Here is a 17,500-nt window from a genome sequence, read left to right as displayed (position 1 = left end):
CAAAATATGGGTTGAGAATAAGATCCAGTAATTTACTACGCATTGCTGGAACTACATAAAGCTTCTTACAGTGGATGGGAAATCCTCATCACTCTGATTCTTGACCACAAAACAACAATGGGACCTGTTAGAAGTCACAGTCAAATAGTACACCACCTATCTGTGATTTACTGATACGATGTTTCTGCAATCTTTAACCATATCTGGTGTCAGCATGAGTTCCAAACCAAGTGGAGGGAAAGCATGGTTGTCTGTCCTGAACACAGGTAAAAACAGGTATGAGATGAATGGCTTTAGACTTACCGGACTCAAGATTGTTCTGTGTAAGTTGATCAAATGAATGGCGAACCAGTAACTACACTAATTAATCTGTTGAGACGAGGCATACACTATGTGATGAAAAGTATCTGGACGCCTGGCTGAAAATGACTTAAAAGTTTGTGGTGCTCTCCATTAGTAATGTTGGAACTCAATATGGTGTTGGCCCATCCTTAGCCTTGATGACATTTTGCATTGTCACAGGCATACGCTCAGTCATTTGCTGGAAGGTTTCTTGGGAATGGCATCCCATTCTTCATGGAGTGCTGCACTGAGGAAGGTATCGATGTTGGTCAGTGAGGCCTGGCATGAAGCCGACAGTCCAAAACACCCCAAAGGTGTTCCATAAGATTCAGGTCAGAACTCTATGCAGGCCAGTCCATTACAGGGATGTTATTGTCTTGTAACCACCTCACCATAGGCCATGCATTATGAACAGGTGCTCGATCATGTTGAAAGATGCAATCACCATCCCTGAATTGCTCTTCAACAGTGAGAAGCAGAAGGTGCCTAAAACAACAATGTAGGCCTGTGATATGACAGTGCCATGCAAAACAACAAGGGGTGCAAGCCCCCTCCATGAAAAACATGACCACACCGTAACACCACTGCCTCCAAATTTTACTGTTGGCACTACACACGCTGGTAGATGACGTTCACTGGGCATTCACCATACTTGCACCCTGCCATCGGATCGCCACATTCTGTACAGTTTAATCATCCAATGTTTATACTCCTTACACCAAGCGAGACATAGTTTAGCATTTACCGGCATGATGTGTGGCTTGTGAGCACCCGGTTTCTGTCAGTCAATAGATTAAGATTGGCCAGTACGCTTTTGTGCTGCATGTGTCCCTTCGTGTTTCCACTTCACTATCACATTGGAAACAGTGGACTTGAGGATGTTTAGGAGTGTGGAAATCTCGTGTACAGACATATGACGCAAGTGACACCCAATTACCTGACCATGTTTGAAGTCCGTGAGCTGCCCATTCTGCTCTCTTACGATGTCTAATGACTACTGTGGTCACTGATATGAAGTACCTGGCAATAGGTGGCAGCACAATGCACCTAATATGAAAAACATGTTTTTGGGGGTGTCTGGATACTTTTGATCACTCCTTATAAGTGTTTCGTTAGTCTGGTCCACAGCTGACCACTTAATTCATCTGGAGCTCACTATAAGGATGACTACTGCCACTTTCCAACACCTCATTGCTGTCTTTTTGTCTTAGAAAGGTATACGACACCTGATAGCATTGCCGCATCCTTGCCACCTTGTATGAGAGAGCTTTCAGATGTCCTTTCCAGATTTTTATCCATGAGTTTCTTTAGCTTCAGTTATTTCATATTTGAGTCAGCCCATCATACAGTATGTGGAAAAATGGAATACTACAGTGATCCATAGTGAGTGTGAACCTTTTTCTCGGCGTAATAAACAAACTAGCAGAGGCTGTGGGGCCTATTGTCACCAATCCTATATGTTGACATGTATTTACTACTTTTCTTCAGCCATTAGTATTGCTGAGTGTCTGCTTTAGGTTGCTACAAGGAAAACATGGTCCTGGTTCCTCACCTATGGCTTCCAGTTTCTGACAGGCAAGACATGCTATGCACATCTGCTGACATAGAACTGTTCAACCACATCATATACTTTCATATGAATGGCTCATACTGGAAGAGTCATCCTGCATTTCAGGACCATTATTTGCTATGCTGTTGGCTTGGCTACTACATATTTGCCAGCTTAAAAAGAAGTGCCAGTTGAAACACTATGCACTTCACTGTGTGTCGTACTTCATGGGATGTGAACTGATCCACCCTCTTTTATGTTTACAAAGTCCTCATTCTGTCTTTACTGGATTATGGTAGTCAGCTTTATGGATCAGTGGCCAAATTAGCATTACAGCTACTGTACCTGATTCTTGGTTCTGAGTTGCAACTATCATCCCTCAAGCTGAGCCTCCTGGAAGATGCTTTGATTCCTCCTAAACTGCTCAGTTGCCACCATTTACTGCTGAACTGTGCAATACACATCCTGAGCTACCCTGAACACTCAACTCACCATATTCTTCACTTGGACAGGGTATTCACCTCATGCAAAGGCATTCAGGTATTGTGTGCCAGTAGCAGTTCATTTGGAGTGTAATCACTCTGACTACCACATTCACTGACATCTACATAGGCACCCCGCAAACCACCACATTGTGCGGGGTGGAGGGTACTCTCTGCAACTACTTTTTATTTCCTTTCCCATTCCAATCGCAAACAGAGCAAGGGGAAAAAGACTGCTGTATGCCTCTGCATAAGCCTTGATTTCTCGTATCTTACCTTCATGGTCCTTTTGTGCAATGTATGTTGGTGGCAGTAGAGTTGTTCTCTGTTCAGGGGTTCCCATTTGAGTTCCCGAAACATCTCCGTAACACGTGTTGTTCGAACCTACCAGTAACAAATCTAGCAGCCCACTTCAGAATTGCTTCGATATCTTCCTTCAGTCTGACCTGGTACAAATCGCAAACACTCGAACAGTACTCAAGAACAGGTTGCACCAGTGTCCTATATATGGTCTTCTGTACTGGTAAACCACTCTTTCCTAAAATTGTCTCAGTAAACTGAAGATGACCAATCGCCTTTCCTCCCCCAGTTTTCAAATGCTCTTTCCACCTCATATTGCTATGCAGTGTTATGCCCAGATATTTAAATGACCTGCATGTAGCAGGATACTAATAATACTTTAACTGAACATTACAGGTTTGATCTTCCCACTCATCACTCTCTTTAGCTGCCTCCCCCGATGAACCATGTCACTTGCCATTGGTGGGGAGGCTTGTGTGCCTCAGCGATACAGATAACCGTACCATAGGTGTAACCATAACAGAGGGGTATCTGTTGAGAGGCCAGACAAATGCGTGGTTCCTGGAAAGGGGCAACAGTGTGGATGATTGACTGATCTGACCTTGTAACATTAACAAAAATGGCCTTGCTGTGCTGGTACTGCGAACAGCTGAAAGCAAGGGGAAACTACAGCCTTAATTTTTCCCAAGGGCATGCAGCTTTACTATATGTTTAAATGGTGATAGCGTCCTCCTGGATAAAATATTCTGGAGGTAAAATAGTCCCCCATTTGGATCTCGGGGTGGTGACTACTAAGGATCGGAGCCTGAAATGTCAGATCCCTTAACCAGGCCGGTAGGTTAGAAAATTTAAAAAGGGAAATGGATAGGTTAAAGTTAATTATAGTGGGAATTAGTGAAGTTAAGTCGCAGGAGGAACAAGACCTCTGGTCAGGTAATTACTTACTTACTTACTTACTTACTTACTTACACTGGCCACCAAACCGCAGCTGGTCCTTGGCCACACCCACTCGAGCCTTCCACAGTTTTCTGTCATCTGCATTTGCATCTCCCAGACACAGTATCTGCATTTCTCCCATGGTATTATCCTCCCATCTCATTCTTGGCCGTCCTACTGGTGTCTTTCCTTGAGCTTCTCCATCCATTACAGCCTTTATTATCGTGTTCTCCCCCTCTCCTCCTCCTCCTCACATGTCCGTACCATTTTAGTCTCTTAATTTTCACACTTGCTACGACGTCAGGCAGTGTGTACAATTGAGTTCTCTGATTTTCCTTGTTCTCCACTGTTAGTTTTCTTTCACTGGTCCATATAATTTTCTCAGTACTTTATTTTCAAAAGTGATGAGTTTTTTCTCTGTTTTCTTTGTACCGGTCCATGTCTCACTTGCATAGCACACTATTGGCTTGATGATGTGATATATTTATATTTTTGCTTTCCTAACTTCGATCTTAGGATGTTGTGCATAGCTCATAGACATCTTCCCCCAGCTTTAATTCTTGTTACTATGTCTTGTTCTATAAGGTTTTGTTGGTTGATGTTGACACTGAGGTATGTGAATGTGTCTGTCTTCTTTATTGTTAGATTTCCAATTTTTAGGTGGTTTGGTCCTAAATCAGCTCTTTTTCCTGCTACCATGAACTTTGTTTTACTTTCATTTATACTTAGACCTACTTTCTTAGCTTCTTCCATTAGCACAGTCTGCAATTTCTCCAGGTCTTCCATGTTCTTTCCTATCAGCACAATATCATTCGCAAAAGCCAGGACATTTATCTTTTATCCTATGGTGACTCCTGCACTTTCACATGTTACTCTTCTCAGGGTGTTGTTGAGAACCAAATCGAACAGGGTTGGTGATTAATATCTGCCTGTCTCTACTGTTTTTACTTCAAATGTTTCTGAGACCCCCTCCCCCGTAATTTCGTCCTATACTGTGATTCCATCACACATATTTTAGTTAGCTTTATCAGCTTTTCAGGTATCCCATACTCTGCCATTATCCTCCACATTTTCTCTCTTACTATACTTTCATATGCTTTGTTGAAATCTATAAACAGGCAAAAGGTATCCTGATTGTGTTCCCAGTTCTCATCAAATATTTGTCTTGGTGCAAAAATTTGGTTGATTGCTGATTTACCTTTTCTGAACCCTGCTTGTGCTGTGTCTAATATTTCCTCAATGTGATTACAGGCTTATAAATATAAAATCAAATAGGGGTCAAGCAGGAGTAGGTTTAATAATGAATAAAACATTGGGAGTGCAGGTAAGCTACTATGAACAGCTTAGTGAATGCATTATTGTAGCCAAGATAGACATGAAGCCCAAGCCTACCACAGTAGTACAAGTTTATACGCTGACTAGCTCCACAGATGATGAAGAGATAGAAGAAATGTAGGAGAAGATAAAAGAAATTATTCAGATAATGAAGGGAGATGAAAGTTTAACAGTCATAGGTGACTGGAATTCGATGGTTGGAAAAGGAAGAGAAGGAAATGTAGTAGGTGAATATGGAATGGGGGTAAGGAATGAAAGAGAAAGCCACGTAGTAGAATTCTGCACAGAGCGTAACTTAATCATAGCCAACACTTGGTTCAAGAATCATGAAAAAACATTATATACGTGGAACAGGCCTGGAGATGCTGGAAGACTTCAGATATAATATATAATGGTAAGCAAGAGATTTAGGAACCTGGTTTTAAATTGTAAGACATTTCCAGGATTAGGTGTGGACTCTGACGATGCTCTATTGGTTACAAACTGTAGATTAAAACTGAAGAAACTGAAAAAAGTTGGTAAAAAGATGAGGGCTAGTAAATATCCTTGGGTAACAGAAGAGATATTTAATTGATGACAGGAGAAAATCTAAAAATGCAGTTAGTGAAGCAGAAAAAAGGTATACAATCGTCTCAAAAATGAGATCAACAGGAAGTGCAAAATGGCTAAGCAGGGATGCTAGAGGAGAAATAAAAGGATGTAGAGGCATATATCACTAGGGGTAAGATAGATACTGCCTACAGTAAAATTAGAGAGACCTTTGGCAGAAAGAGAACCTCTTGTATGAGTATCAAGAGCTCAGATGGAAAACCAGTTCTAAGGAAAGAAGGGAAAACAGAAAGGTGGAAGGAGGATAAAGAGGGTCTATACATGAGCGATGTACTTTAGGGCAATATTATGGAAAAGGAAGAGGACATAGATCAAGATGAAATGAGAGATACGATACTGCGTGAAGAATTTGACAGAGCACTGAAGGACCTAAGTCAATAAAAGGCCCCAGGAGTAGACAACATTCCATTAGAACTACTGATAGCCTTCGGAGAGCCAGCCCTGACAAAACTTTACCATCTGGTGAGCAAGATGTATGAGACATGCATAATACCCTCAGACTTCAAGAACAATATAATAATTCCAATCCCAAAGAAAGGAAGTGTTGATAGGTGTGGAAATTACTGAACTATTAGTTTAATAAGTCATGGCTGCAAAATACTAACATGAATTCCTTACAGACGAATGGAAAAACTGGTAGAAGCCGACCTCAGGAAAGATAGTTTGGATTCCGTAGAAATGTTGGAACAAGTGAGGCAATACTGACCCTATGATTTATCTTAGAGGATAGATTAAGGAAAGACAAATCAACATTCATAAAATCTGTAGACTTAGAGAAAGCTTTTGACAATGTTGACTGGAATATTCTCTTTCAAATTCTGAAGGTGGCAGTGGTCAGATACAGGGACTTAAAGGATATTTACAATTTGTACAGAAACCAGATGGCAGTTATAAGAGTTAAAGGGCATGATAGAAAATGCAGCAGTTGGGGAGTGAGTCAGGTGTGTAGCCTATCCCAAATGTTATTCAATCTATGTATTGAACGAGCTATGAAAGAAACAAAAGAAAAGTTGGAGTAGGAATTAAAATGTGTGGAGAAGAAATTAAAACTTTGAGGTTTACCGAAAACATTGTAATTCTGTCAGAGACAGCAATGGACCTGGAAGAGCAGTTGAACAGAATGGACAGTGTCTTGACAGGAGGATACAAGATGAACGTCAACGAAAGAAAAAATGAAGATAATGGAATGTAGTCGAATTAAATCAGGTGACACAGAGGGAATTAGATTAGAAAATTAGACAATTATAGTAGTAGACGATCGTTGAACTAGAGAGGATATAAAATGTAGACAGTAATGGCAAGGAAAGCATTTCTGAAGAAGACAAATATGTTGACATTGAGTATAGACTTAAGAGTCAGGAAGTCTTTCCTGAAAGTATTTGTATGGATTGAACCCATGTACGAACAATAAATAGTTTAGACAAGAAGAGAATAGAAGCTTTTGAAATGTGATGCTAGAGCAGAATGCTGAAGATTTGTTGGGTAGATCATGTAACTAATGAGGAGATGCTGAATAAATTGGAGAGAAGAGGAATTTGTGGCGTAACTACACTAGAAGGGATCAGATGGTAGGACACATTCTGTGGCATCAAGGGATCACCAATTTAGTATTTGAGGGAAGTGTGGAGGTTAAAAATAATAGAGCAAGACCAAGAGACGAATACATTAAGCAGATTCAGATGGATGTAGGTTGCAGTAGCTACTGGGAGATGAAGCTTGCGCAGGATAGAGTAGCATGGGGAGCTGCATCAAACTGCACACAACAAACAACAACAGGGCTAGCTGCCATTCATCACACCCACTTACGTCGTCATGTATCTTCCTGCAATCACTATACTTCAACACCTTACTGTACACTAGAGCAACAGCAGCAAACAACTGCAGATTGCTGCCTACCCTGCCAAATCATTTCTGCATATCGATAGGCTTATTTTCTCGGTTGAACCATCTTATCAGAATATCTTCACAAAGCCGGCCTTGCCCCATCCCTCTCCCACTCCCTCCCACCACCACTCACTCACTCTCTTTCTCCCCTCCCTCCCCCACTCACACACTCTCTTTCCCCCCTCCCTCCCCCACTCACACACTCTCTTTCCCCCCTCCCTCCCCCACTCACTCACTCTCTTTCCCCCCTCCCTCCCCCACTCACTCACTCTCTTTCCCCCCTCCCTCCCCCACTCACTCACTCTCTTTCCCCCTCCCTCCCCCACTCACTCACTCTCTTTCCCCCCTCCCTCCCCCACTCACTCACTCTCTTTCCCCCCTCCCTCCCCCACTCACTCACTCTCTTTCCCCCCTCCCTCCCCACTCAATCACTCTCTCCCCCCTCCCTCCCCACTCAATCACTCTCTCCCCCCTCCCTCCCCAGTCAATCACTCCTCTCTCTCTCCCTCTCTCCCCAGTCAATCACTCCTCTCTCTCTCCCTCTCTCTCTCTCCCTCTCTCTCTCTCTCTCTCTCTCTCTCTCTCCCCCCCCCCCCCACTGTACCCCTCCCCACCCCTCCCTTACCCATCTCTCACATATCCAACTCTCCTGTCCCACTTCCCACCCTCCCCTGCCTCCTCCCCTCATTCCCCCACTCCTCCTCCTACACCCTTGCCACTCCCCAACTCCCCCATCCCTCCCTCTACAGCACAGCCCCCTACCCCTCTCCCCAACCTCCCCACCCCACTACCTCTCCCCCTCCCCCACTCCCCATCCCCTTCATCTGTTCTGTTCTGCCCCCACTCTCACCCTCCCCCCACCCTGCTCTGCCACTCTCCCACTCTTTCCCCTCCCTCCACCCTGCTCTTACCCCCCTCCACCATGCTCTTACCCCCCTCCACCCTGCTCTTACCCCCCTCCACCCTGCTCTTACCCCCCTCCACCCTGCTCTTACCCCCTCCACCCTGCTCTTACCCCCCTCCACCCTGCTCTTACCCCCCTCCACCACCCTGCTCTTACCATCCCCCCCACCACCCTGCTCTTACCATCCCCCCCACCACCCTGCTCTTACCATCCCCCCCACCACCCTGCTTTTACCCCCCCCCACCACTCTGCTTTTACCCCCCCCCAGCACCCTGCTCTTACCGTCCCCCCACCAATCTGCTTTAACCCCCCCCACCACCACCCTGCTGTTACCGTTCCCCCCCACCACCCTGCTGTTACCGCTCCCCCCCACCACCACCCTGCTGTTACCGCTCCCCCCACCACCACCCTGCTCTTACCACCCCGCCCCACCACCCTGCTCTTATCGCCCCGCCCCACCACCCGTGTCCCGCTCTCTCCCCGTGTCCCGCTCTCTCCCCGTCTCCCGCTCTCTCCCCGTCTCCCGCTCTCTCCCCGTCTCCCGCGCTCTTCCTTCCCCATTCCCATTGATGTGTTTATAGTCTCTGTTGACTAGCAGTGGTGGTGGTGGTTGCTGTTGCTGTTGCTGTTGTGAGAGGTGGTGGCAGTGCTGCTTGGGAGGAGGGGATGATTAAGAATCAAAATATATTGTTGCAGTACAGTGATTGTGTTGATTCTGTTTGTGTCCTATCCCTGCATTAGATGTGTCAGTTCCTAATTACTGCATTTGGTATAGTGTCTATGCATTTATTGGGAAATAACCCCTTCTTGGACATGTGTGCATACTGTATCAGTACTGATTCAAAAGGTGTTGTGTAGAAGGCTTAGTATAAGCTCGTGGAACAGACTATAGGAACTCTTTGTGACATAGGTGGGCGAGGAGCGTGAGGACTCTCCTCTTTGTTGTGCAGTAAAGAGATGGACTAAATGTTTGTCCATGACACGAATTATATAATCAACAGTGATGCCTGGAGACAATTTAACAGCTGAGGCATCTGCTGTGGCCCAAAAACCTTTTTATTGATAGGAATCCCTGTCAGTTTAATGCTTGACACTATTGACAGCTGGTGAGCCACCATATCACACCTCCTTGTAATGGTGTGCAGGAGCCACCATATTATTGGGGTACTTTCCACTTATCACAGGAACATTGCCACTGGGTGCTCAAAGCAATGAAACAATTCTTCCCAACTGATGAATTTCAGCACATTTCTATACATTCCTTGGCAGAGTACAAATAAGTCAGAAACAACAAGGTGAGGCAGTCTTCTTCTGAGCAGGGCACTTCTCAAGTGTGTGATTGTCTCAGGTGGGGATGTGGTGGGAGAATGTTGAGATGCTATGAAAGTCTGTCATTGTCGCTCACCATGAAATTATACAGGAATCTACTACTTGGTCTGTGCATCTGTTTATTTGTTTACAGTACCTTCCAGGTGGGGGTCGTATCTTCAGCAAGACACCACATACTCCATTGCTCCCAAACTGTGTCAGTAGGTGCTTCTGTCGTCTCCCAGCTTATGTGATCACAATCCCACATCTGTGGCGTGATAGTGTGAGATGTGTTTGCCTTGAACACAGCCCCAACCAGTACCTGTAAACAGTGGGTGGAAGCAAATGGCCATGGCTCTGAACGATTTCAATTTTTTGCTTTCATCACCAGATAGGAAGGTTTCCTACTTGATAATAGGTGTATGGCTAAATTCAATGGCTAATGTGTGTATACGGATGACAGAACTTCCATATCATCATGGTAACTTGTGCACTAGAAAATGTTGGTTGTTTCAAATATTTAAGGACTCGGATTATCATAATATACTTGTGTTGTTGTTGTCTTCAGTCCTGAGACTGGTTTGATGCAGCTCTCCATGCTACTCTATCCTGTGCAAGCTGCTTCATCTCCCAGTACCTACTGCAACCTACATCCTTCTGAATCTGCTTAGTGTACTCATCTCTCGGTCTCCCTCTACGATTTTTACCCTCCACCCTGCCCTCCAATGCTAAATTTGTGATCCCTTGATGCCTCAGAACATTGCCTACCAACCGATCCCTTCTTCTAGTCAAGTTGTGCCACAAACTTCTCTTCTCCCCAATCCTATTCAATACCTCCTCATTAGTTACGTGATCTATCCACCTTATCTTCAGTATTCTTCTGTAGCACCACATTTCGAAAGCTTTTATTCTCTTCTTGTCCAAACTAGTTATCGTCCATGTTTCACTTCCATACATGGCTACACTCCAAACAAATGCTTTCAGAAACGACTTCCTGATACATAAATCTATATTCGATGTTAACAAATTTCTCTTCTTCAGAAACGCTTTCCTTGCCATTGCCAGTCTACATTTTATATCCTCTCTACTTCGACCATCATCAGTTATTTTACTTCCTAAATAGCAAAACTCCTTTACTACTTGAAGTGTCTCATTTCCTAATTTAATTCCCTCAGCCTCACCCGATTTAATTTGACTACATTCCATTATCCTCGTTTTGCTTTTGTTAATGTTCATCTTATATCCTCCTTTCAAGACACTGTCCATTCCGTTCAACTGCTCTTCCAAGTCCTTTGCCGTCTCTGACAGAATTACAATGTCATCGGCGAACCTCAAAGTTTTTACTTCGTCTCCATGAATTTTAATATCTACTCCGAATTTTTCTTTTGTTTCCTTTACTGCTTGCTCAATATACAGATTGAATAACATCGGGGAGAGGCTACAACCCTGTCTCACTCCTTTCCCAACCACTGCTTCCCTTTCATGCCCCTCGACTCTTATGACTGCCATCTGCCATCTGGTTTCTGTACAAATTATAAATAGCCTTTCGCTCCCTGTATTTTACCCCTGCCGCCTTCAGAATTTGAAAAAGAGTATTCCAGTCAACATTGTCAAAAGCTTTCTCTAAGTCTACAAATGCTAGAAACGTAGGTTTGCCTTTTCTTAATCTTTCTTCTAAGATAAGTCTTAAGGTCAGTATTGCCTCACGTGTTCCAACATTTCGACGGAATCCAAACTGATCCTCCCCGAGGTCTGCATCTACCAGTTTTTCCATTCGTCTGTAAAGAATTCGCGTTAGTATTTTGCAGCCGTGGCTTATTAAACTGATAGTTCAGTAATTTTCACATCTGTCAGCACCTGCTTTCTTTGGGATTGGAATTATTATATTCTTCTTGAAGTCTGAGGGTATTTCGCCTGTCTCATACATCTTGCTCACCAGCTGGTAGAGTTTTCTCAGGACTGGTTGTCCCAAGGCCGTCAGTAGTTCTAATGGAATGTTGTCTACTCCGGGGGCCTTGTTTCGACTCAGGTCTTTCAGTGCTCTGTCAAACTCTTCACGCAGTATCGTATCTCCCATTTCGTCTTCATCTACATCCTCTTCCATTTCCATAATATTGTCCTCAAGTACATCGCCCTTGTATAAACCTTCTATATACTCCTTCCACCTTTCTGCCTTCCCTTCTTTGCTTAGAACTGGGCTGCCATCTGAGCTCTTGATATTCATACACTTGGTTCTCTTCTCTCCAAAAGTCTCTTTAATTTTCCTCTAGGCAGTATCTATCTTACCCCTAGTGAGATAAGCTTCTACATCCTTACATTTGTCCTCTAGCCATCCCTGTTTAGCCATTTTGCACTTCCTGCCGATCTCATTTTTGAGACGTTTGTATTCCTTTTTGCCTGCTTCATTTACTGCATTTTTATATTTTCTCCTTTCATCAATTAAATTCAATATTTCTTCTGTTACCCAAGGATTTCTAGCAGCCCTCGTCTTTGTACCTACTTTATCCTCTGCTGCCTTCACTACTACATCCCTCAGAGCTACCCATTCTTCTTCTACTGTATTTCTTTCCCCTATTCCTGTCAATTGTTCCCTTATGCTCTCCCTGAAACTCTGTACAACCTCTGGTTCTTTCAGTTTATCCAGGTCCCATCTCCTTAATTTCCCACATTTTTGCAGTTTCTTCAGTTTTAATCTACAGGTCATAACCAATAGATTGTGGTCAGAGTCCACATCTGCCCCTGGAAATGTCTTACAACTTAAAACCTGGTTCCTAAATCTCTGTCTTACCATTATATAATCTATCTGATGCCTTTTAGTATGTCCAGGGTTCTTCCACGTATACAACCTTCTTTCATGATTCTTAAACCAAGTGTTAGTTATGATTAAGTTGTGCTCTGTGCAAAATTCTACTAGGCGGCTTCCTCTTTCATTTCTTAGCCCCAATCCATATTCACCTACTATGTTTCCTTCTCTCCCTTTTCCTACACTCGAATTCCAGTCACCCATTACTATTAAATTTTCGTCTCCCTTCACTATCTGAATAATTTCTTTTATTTCATCGTACATTTCTTCAATTTCTTCGTCATCTGCAGAGCTAGTTGGCATATAAACTTGTACTACTGTAGTAGGTGTGGGCTTCGTATCTATCTTGGCCACAATAATGCGTTCACTATGCTGTTTGTAGTAGCTTACCCGCATTCCTATTTTCCTATTCATTATTAAACCTACTCCTGCATTACCCCTATTTGATTTTGTGTTTATAACCCTGTAGTCACCTGACCAGAAGTCTTGTTCCTCCTGCCACCAAACTTCACTAATTCCCACTATATCTAACTTTAACCTATCCATTTCCCTTTTTAAATTTTCTAACCTACCTGCCCGATTAAGGGATCTGACATTCCACGCTCCGATCCGTAGAACGCCAGTTTTCTTTCTCCTGATAACGACATCCTCCTGAGTAGTCCCCGCCCGGAGATCCGAATGGGGGACTATTTTACCTCCGGAATATTTTACCCAAGAGGATGCCATCATCATTTAATCATACAGTAAAGCTGCATGTCCTCGGGAAAAATTACGGCTGTAGTTTCCCCTTGCTTTCAGCCGTTTGCAGTACCAGCACAGCAAGGCCGTTTTGGTTAATGTTGCAAGGCCAGATCAGTCAATCATCCAGACTGTTGCCCCTGCAACTACTGAAAAGGCTGCTGCCCCTCTTCAGGAACCACACGTTTGTCTGGCCTCTCAACAGATACCCCTCCATTGTGGTTGCACCTACGGTACGGCCATCTGTATCGCTGAGGCACGCAAGCCTCCCCACCAATGGCAAGGTCCATGGTTCATGGGGGGGGAATATACTAATATACTTGTAGTATCAAATATATTGGACAAAGATTGCTATTCCAAAAGCTGAAAGGCAGAAGAGAATTAGTGCCTAGACACCAAGTTTGAAGAATTGCTTATTGTGGTTCTGACATTGGGGCAGAGGGGGAGAGGAGGGAGAGAGCAGAAGAGGGAGATGGAGAGATGGGAGGGAGGAGGGTGGAGGAGGTAGAGAATGGGGGAGGAAGAGGGTTCTGATGACCAACGAAAATGTAGACTAAACATCCTGGAAGTGGTGTGATGTGATGCCAGAGAATAATGGAAAAAGTAAAGTGATCAAAAAAGATTTCAAATAGTACTGAAATACTACCTGGGGTTTATAAGACGAAATCTAACTGGATAAGACACATCTTCAGCATCAAATGTCAACTGCATGACGTAAGTGAATGGGAAGTGGAGGTGACTCCAGTCTGTGGATGTTGTAATATTCATTCAGTTACCAGATGATTTAAGTAATAGAGGAACACTATAATGTACTGAAGCTAGTGCAATGTAGGAAGGAGTCAGTGATGATACCATTGACTCTGCAAATAAATAGGCCCTAGTTGATACTGAATAATAAAGCATTAAGAAAGGATTGGGAAAAAGACTCTTCTTAATGTATGTTTGTGAAATTGAAATTATTGTTAGAAAACATGTTGACAAGTTGTAAGACAAGTTTTTTTTGTTTATATTATAGTTTTATGAAAAGTGAATTTCTTGTCTATAAAAAATTATGTTAACAGTTTCAGCTTGGAAATCTGTAGGCTTCCGAGGCACTCATAGTATAACTCAATCAGAACTACTCCCAAACATGAAGGTCCAGGTTCTGTCTGCACTGCAGGACAATTACATGTACTTGGTAAGTCAAACAAGCTATATATTTGAAAATATCTCATCGTGAAAATCTCTTTGTTTATGTTAGAGAGAACTACTCCCAGTAGAAACACACAAGATGGAATTTAATTAACAGAAAGAGAATACAAAAAATAGCTGCAAATGATGCAGCCAAAAGGGAATACATTTTTTAAAAATATGGGAGTGACAGGAATTTATAATCTTCCTGCCTTTTTAATTATCACATTGCTTTTCCTCTTAATACCAAAAATGCTTTTTATCTCCTGACTTTCAATAGCTTCATTTTCTAAAGGTAGCCATAGTAAACCTTTGTAACTACTAAAAATCTGGATCTAGTAAACCATTTTATTTGCAATTCTCTCATAAATTACACTGCTCACAATGGAATAGGGCTTCTTGCCAATATGGAAACAAACCTGACTGTCATTAAGATTCTTTCATTGTTTTCACATCTCTTTTCTACCTCATTTGATGACAAGTGGAACTGGCAGGAGAGGTAGAAGTGCTCAAGAGAGCTCCTGATGGATAGCAAAATATGTACAGAAAATAAAATATAAATGTGGTGATAAATCACAAAGTTGACTGGATTAATGTATCCTGATGCCATGACAAAGTACAAACCGGCAAAGCAGGATTGACTAAAGGGGAATTGCAAAGCTGTAGGAGCACACACGACATTGGGGAAGATGGGTGCCACTTGTAGGAAAATTAGAGAACCGTTTTGAGGAAAACAGAAGCATCTCTATGAACATAACGGTATTCGGTAGAATACCAGTACCAGCCAAAGAAGGGAAGGTTGAAAGATGGAAGTAATATATAGCACATACATATAAGGAAAACATTTCTCAAGATAATATTATGAAAATAGAACACTAAACAGATGAAAATGAGGTGAGAGGTACAACACTCTGAGAAAAATTTGGCAAAGCACTGGAAGACATAGGTGAAAACAAGACTCATGAAGTAGGAGATGTTCCCTCTGAGTTATTGAGATTAAAGGGAGAGCCAGCCATAATAAAACTGTTCCACCTGATGTATGAGATGGAAGCGACTGGCAAAAGACCCTCAGACATCACGAAAATATAATAACTCCAGTTTCAAGCAAAGCAGGTACTGACAGGTGTAAATATCACTGCACTATCAGTTTGTCATGGTTGCAAATTGCTGACATGGATTATTTATGGAAAAATGGGTGGCTGACCTCAGAAAAGGTCAGTTTGGGTTCTGGAGCAGTGTAGGAATAGGTGGGGCCCTACTTGACCCTATGACTTATCATAGAAGATAGGTTAAAGAAAGACAAGTTCATCCAGAATGAATTTTCACTCTGCAGTGAAGTGAAGCTGTGAGGGCAGGGAATGAGTTGTGCTTGGGTAGCTCAGATGGTAGAGCACTTGTCCTTGAAAGGCAAAGGTCCCGAGTTCGAGTCTCAGTCCGGCACACAGTTTTAATCTCCCAGGAAGTTTCAAGACAAATTCATGTTTATGGCAAGAGAAAGCTGTAGCCAATGTTGGCTGGGATACATTCCTTGAAATTCTGAAAGTAGCAGGGGTGAAATACAGTGAATCAAATGGCCTGCTTGGAATATAATCAAGCAAGATGCTTAGTGCTTCAACATGGTGAAAGCACACTCACAGGCATGCCACCAGTGGAAAAGAACTTCTTTATGTAAGAGAGCATGAAGGAGCCTATCCATAGTGGCTGCATCAGGACGAAATTTATAGTAACACAAAATCTTTCTGAGAAAACCCTGCAACTCTTTGACATCGGTAGGACACAGCAAAGCCGCATTGGCATTGACATGCTGGCGCAAAGGCTTTATGCCGACCTGTGAGACTTCAAGACTGAGATAGACAATAGATGGCTGAAAAAAATTGATTTTTCCAAGTTACATTTTAACCTGGTAGCCTGCAGCACCATGAACAAGCCACAAATATTCTGCAAATGTTTGTCTATTGAGAAACCGGAGACCACAATATCATCCAGGCAGTTAATGCAACCCAGCACGGAGATCATGAGTTGCCCCAAAAGCTGTTGGAAAATAGCAGGGACACTAGCCACATGAACGGCAGGTGCTGGTATTAGTGTAGCCCAAAGGGGGCATTCACTTTGAGAATCCTTTTAGAATCATCATCCAGATGTAGTTGCAAGTAGGCTTTTGAGAACTATATTTCAGGAAAAAATACTGGTCCCTGGAAAGCCGTGCTAGGAATTCATTCTGACAGGGTAAGGGGTAGGTATCAAAAATAGACAGTGAATGTACAGTCTTTTTAAAATCATTACAAAGGTGAGGGTTGCCATTAGGTTTTGATACAGTTACTAACGGAGTATACCATTCACTAGAGGAGACAGGATTGGCAACACCCAAGGAGATGAGGTGATCGGGCTCTTATTTGACTTGCTCCAATAAAGCTATTGGGATTGGGCAGGCATAAAAAAATGAGGGTGTGCCAATAATTTCATTGTGATGTGAGCCTTAAAATTGGTAGCACACACTAAACCTTCCAAAAACAGTGATGAAAATTCCACGCAGAGAGCATCCAGTTGTTCGCAAGGAACTTGATCAGATAAAAGATGCACTTTGTCAGAAATAGAGGATCTAAAGCATCTACACCAAAAAAGTTTTCAGTGTTTACATCTTCTGTTACTAGAAAGGTCAAAGGCCAAATGACACCTGTATACACGGTGAGAGTAGAAGACTGTTCCAGTACGGGTATTTGTTGTTTATTGTAACTCACCAAATAACATGAGAGAGGAGACAATGCTGGTGATCAAAGGTCCACATAGGTTTGAGAATTTAATGAAGTCACTCTCAAATTCATCAGGGAGATGTAATTTGGGTTCCTCTGTGTTTACTGGTTGCCTGGCCTGGCGAGGTGTGACGTCACTGGGCAGCTACTACGCCGTGTCCACTGGACTCGCATGATGTTGCTAGTGCTGTGTTCTTGGTTCCTTGAGTATAGTGCATGACCTGTGGCATATTCCAGTACAAAGTGGTGTCTGTTGTAATCATGCTAGTTATACACAGTATTTTCTGAGTGAAATTAGCAAAAACACATTGTACTGTGCTGTTGCTAATTACAGCAGCTCTGGGCATAGAACCAAGGGCAATCTTTACTATTGGTTTTGAAAAGACTTAG

At 42.9% G+C, this 17,500-nt stretch overlaps 1 protein-coding gene across 5 annotated transcripts in view; it reads left to right on the top strand.

Annotated features, from left to right (window-relative positions):
- Positions 1–17,500, top strand: part of LOC126335192 (hydroxyacylglutathione hydrolase, mitochondrial) — a 113,456-nt gene that overhangs the window by 16,145 nt on the left and 79,811 nt on the right. For all 5 annotated transcript variants that reach the window (XM_049998191.1, XM_049998195.1, XM_049998193.1 and 2 more), the window contains exon 2: positions 14,252–14,367. In XM_049998191.1, the coding sequence (XP_049854148.1) occupies positions 14,252–14,367 (116 nt within the window). The remainder of the gene's footprint in view (positions 1–14,251; positions 14,368–17,500) is intronic.

This window comes from Schistocerca gregaria, chromosome 2 (genome assembly GCF_023897955.1).
Source record: "Schistocerca gregaria isolate iqSchGreg1 chromosome 2, iqSchGreg1.2, whole genome shotgun sequence".
NCBI lineage: Eukaryota > Metazoa > Arthropoda > Insecta > Orthoptera > Acrididae > Schistocerca > Schistocerca gregaria.
This window is presented reverse-complemented; position numbering and strand designations above follow the sequence as displayed.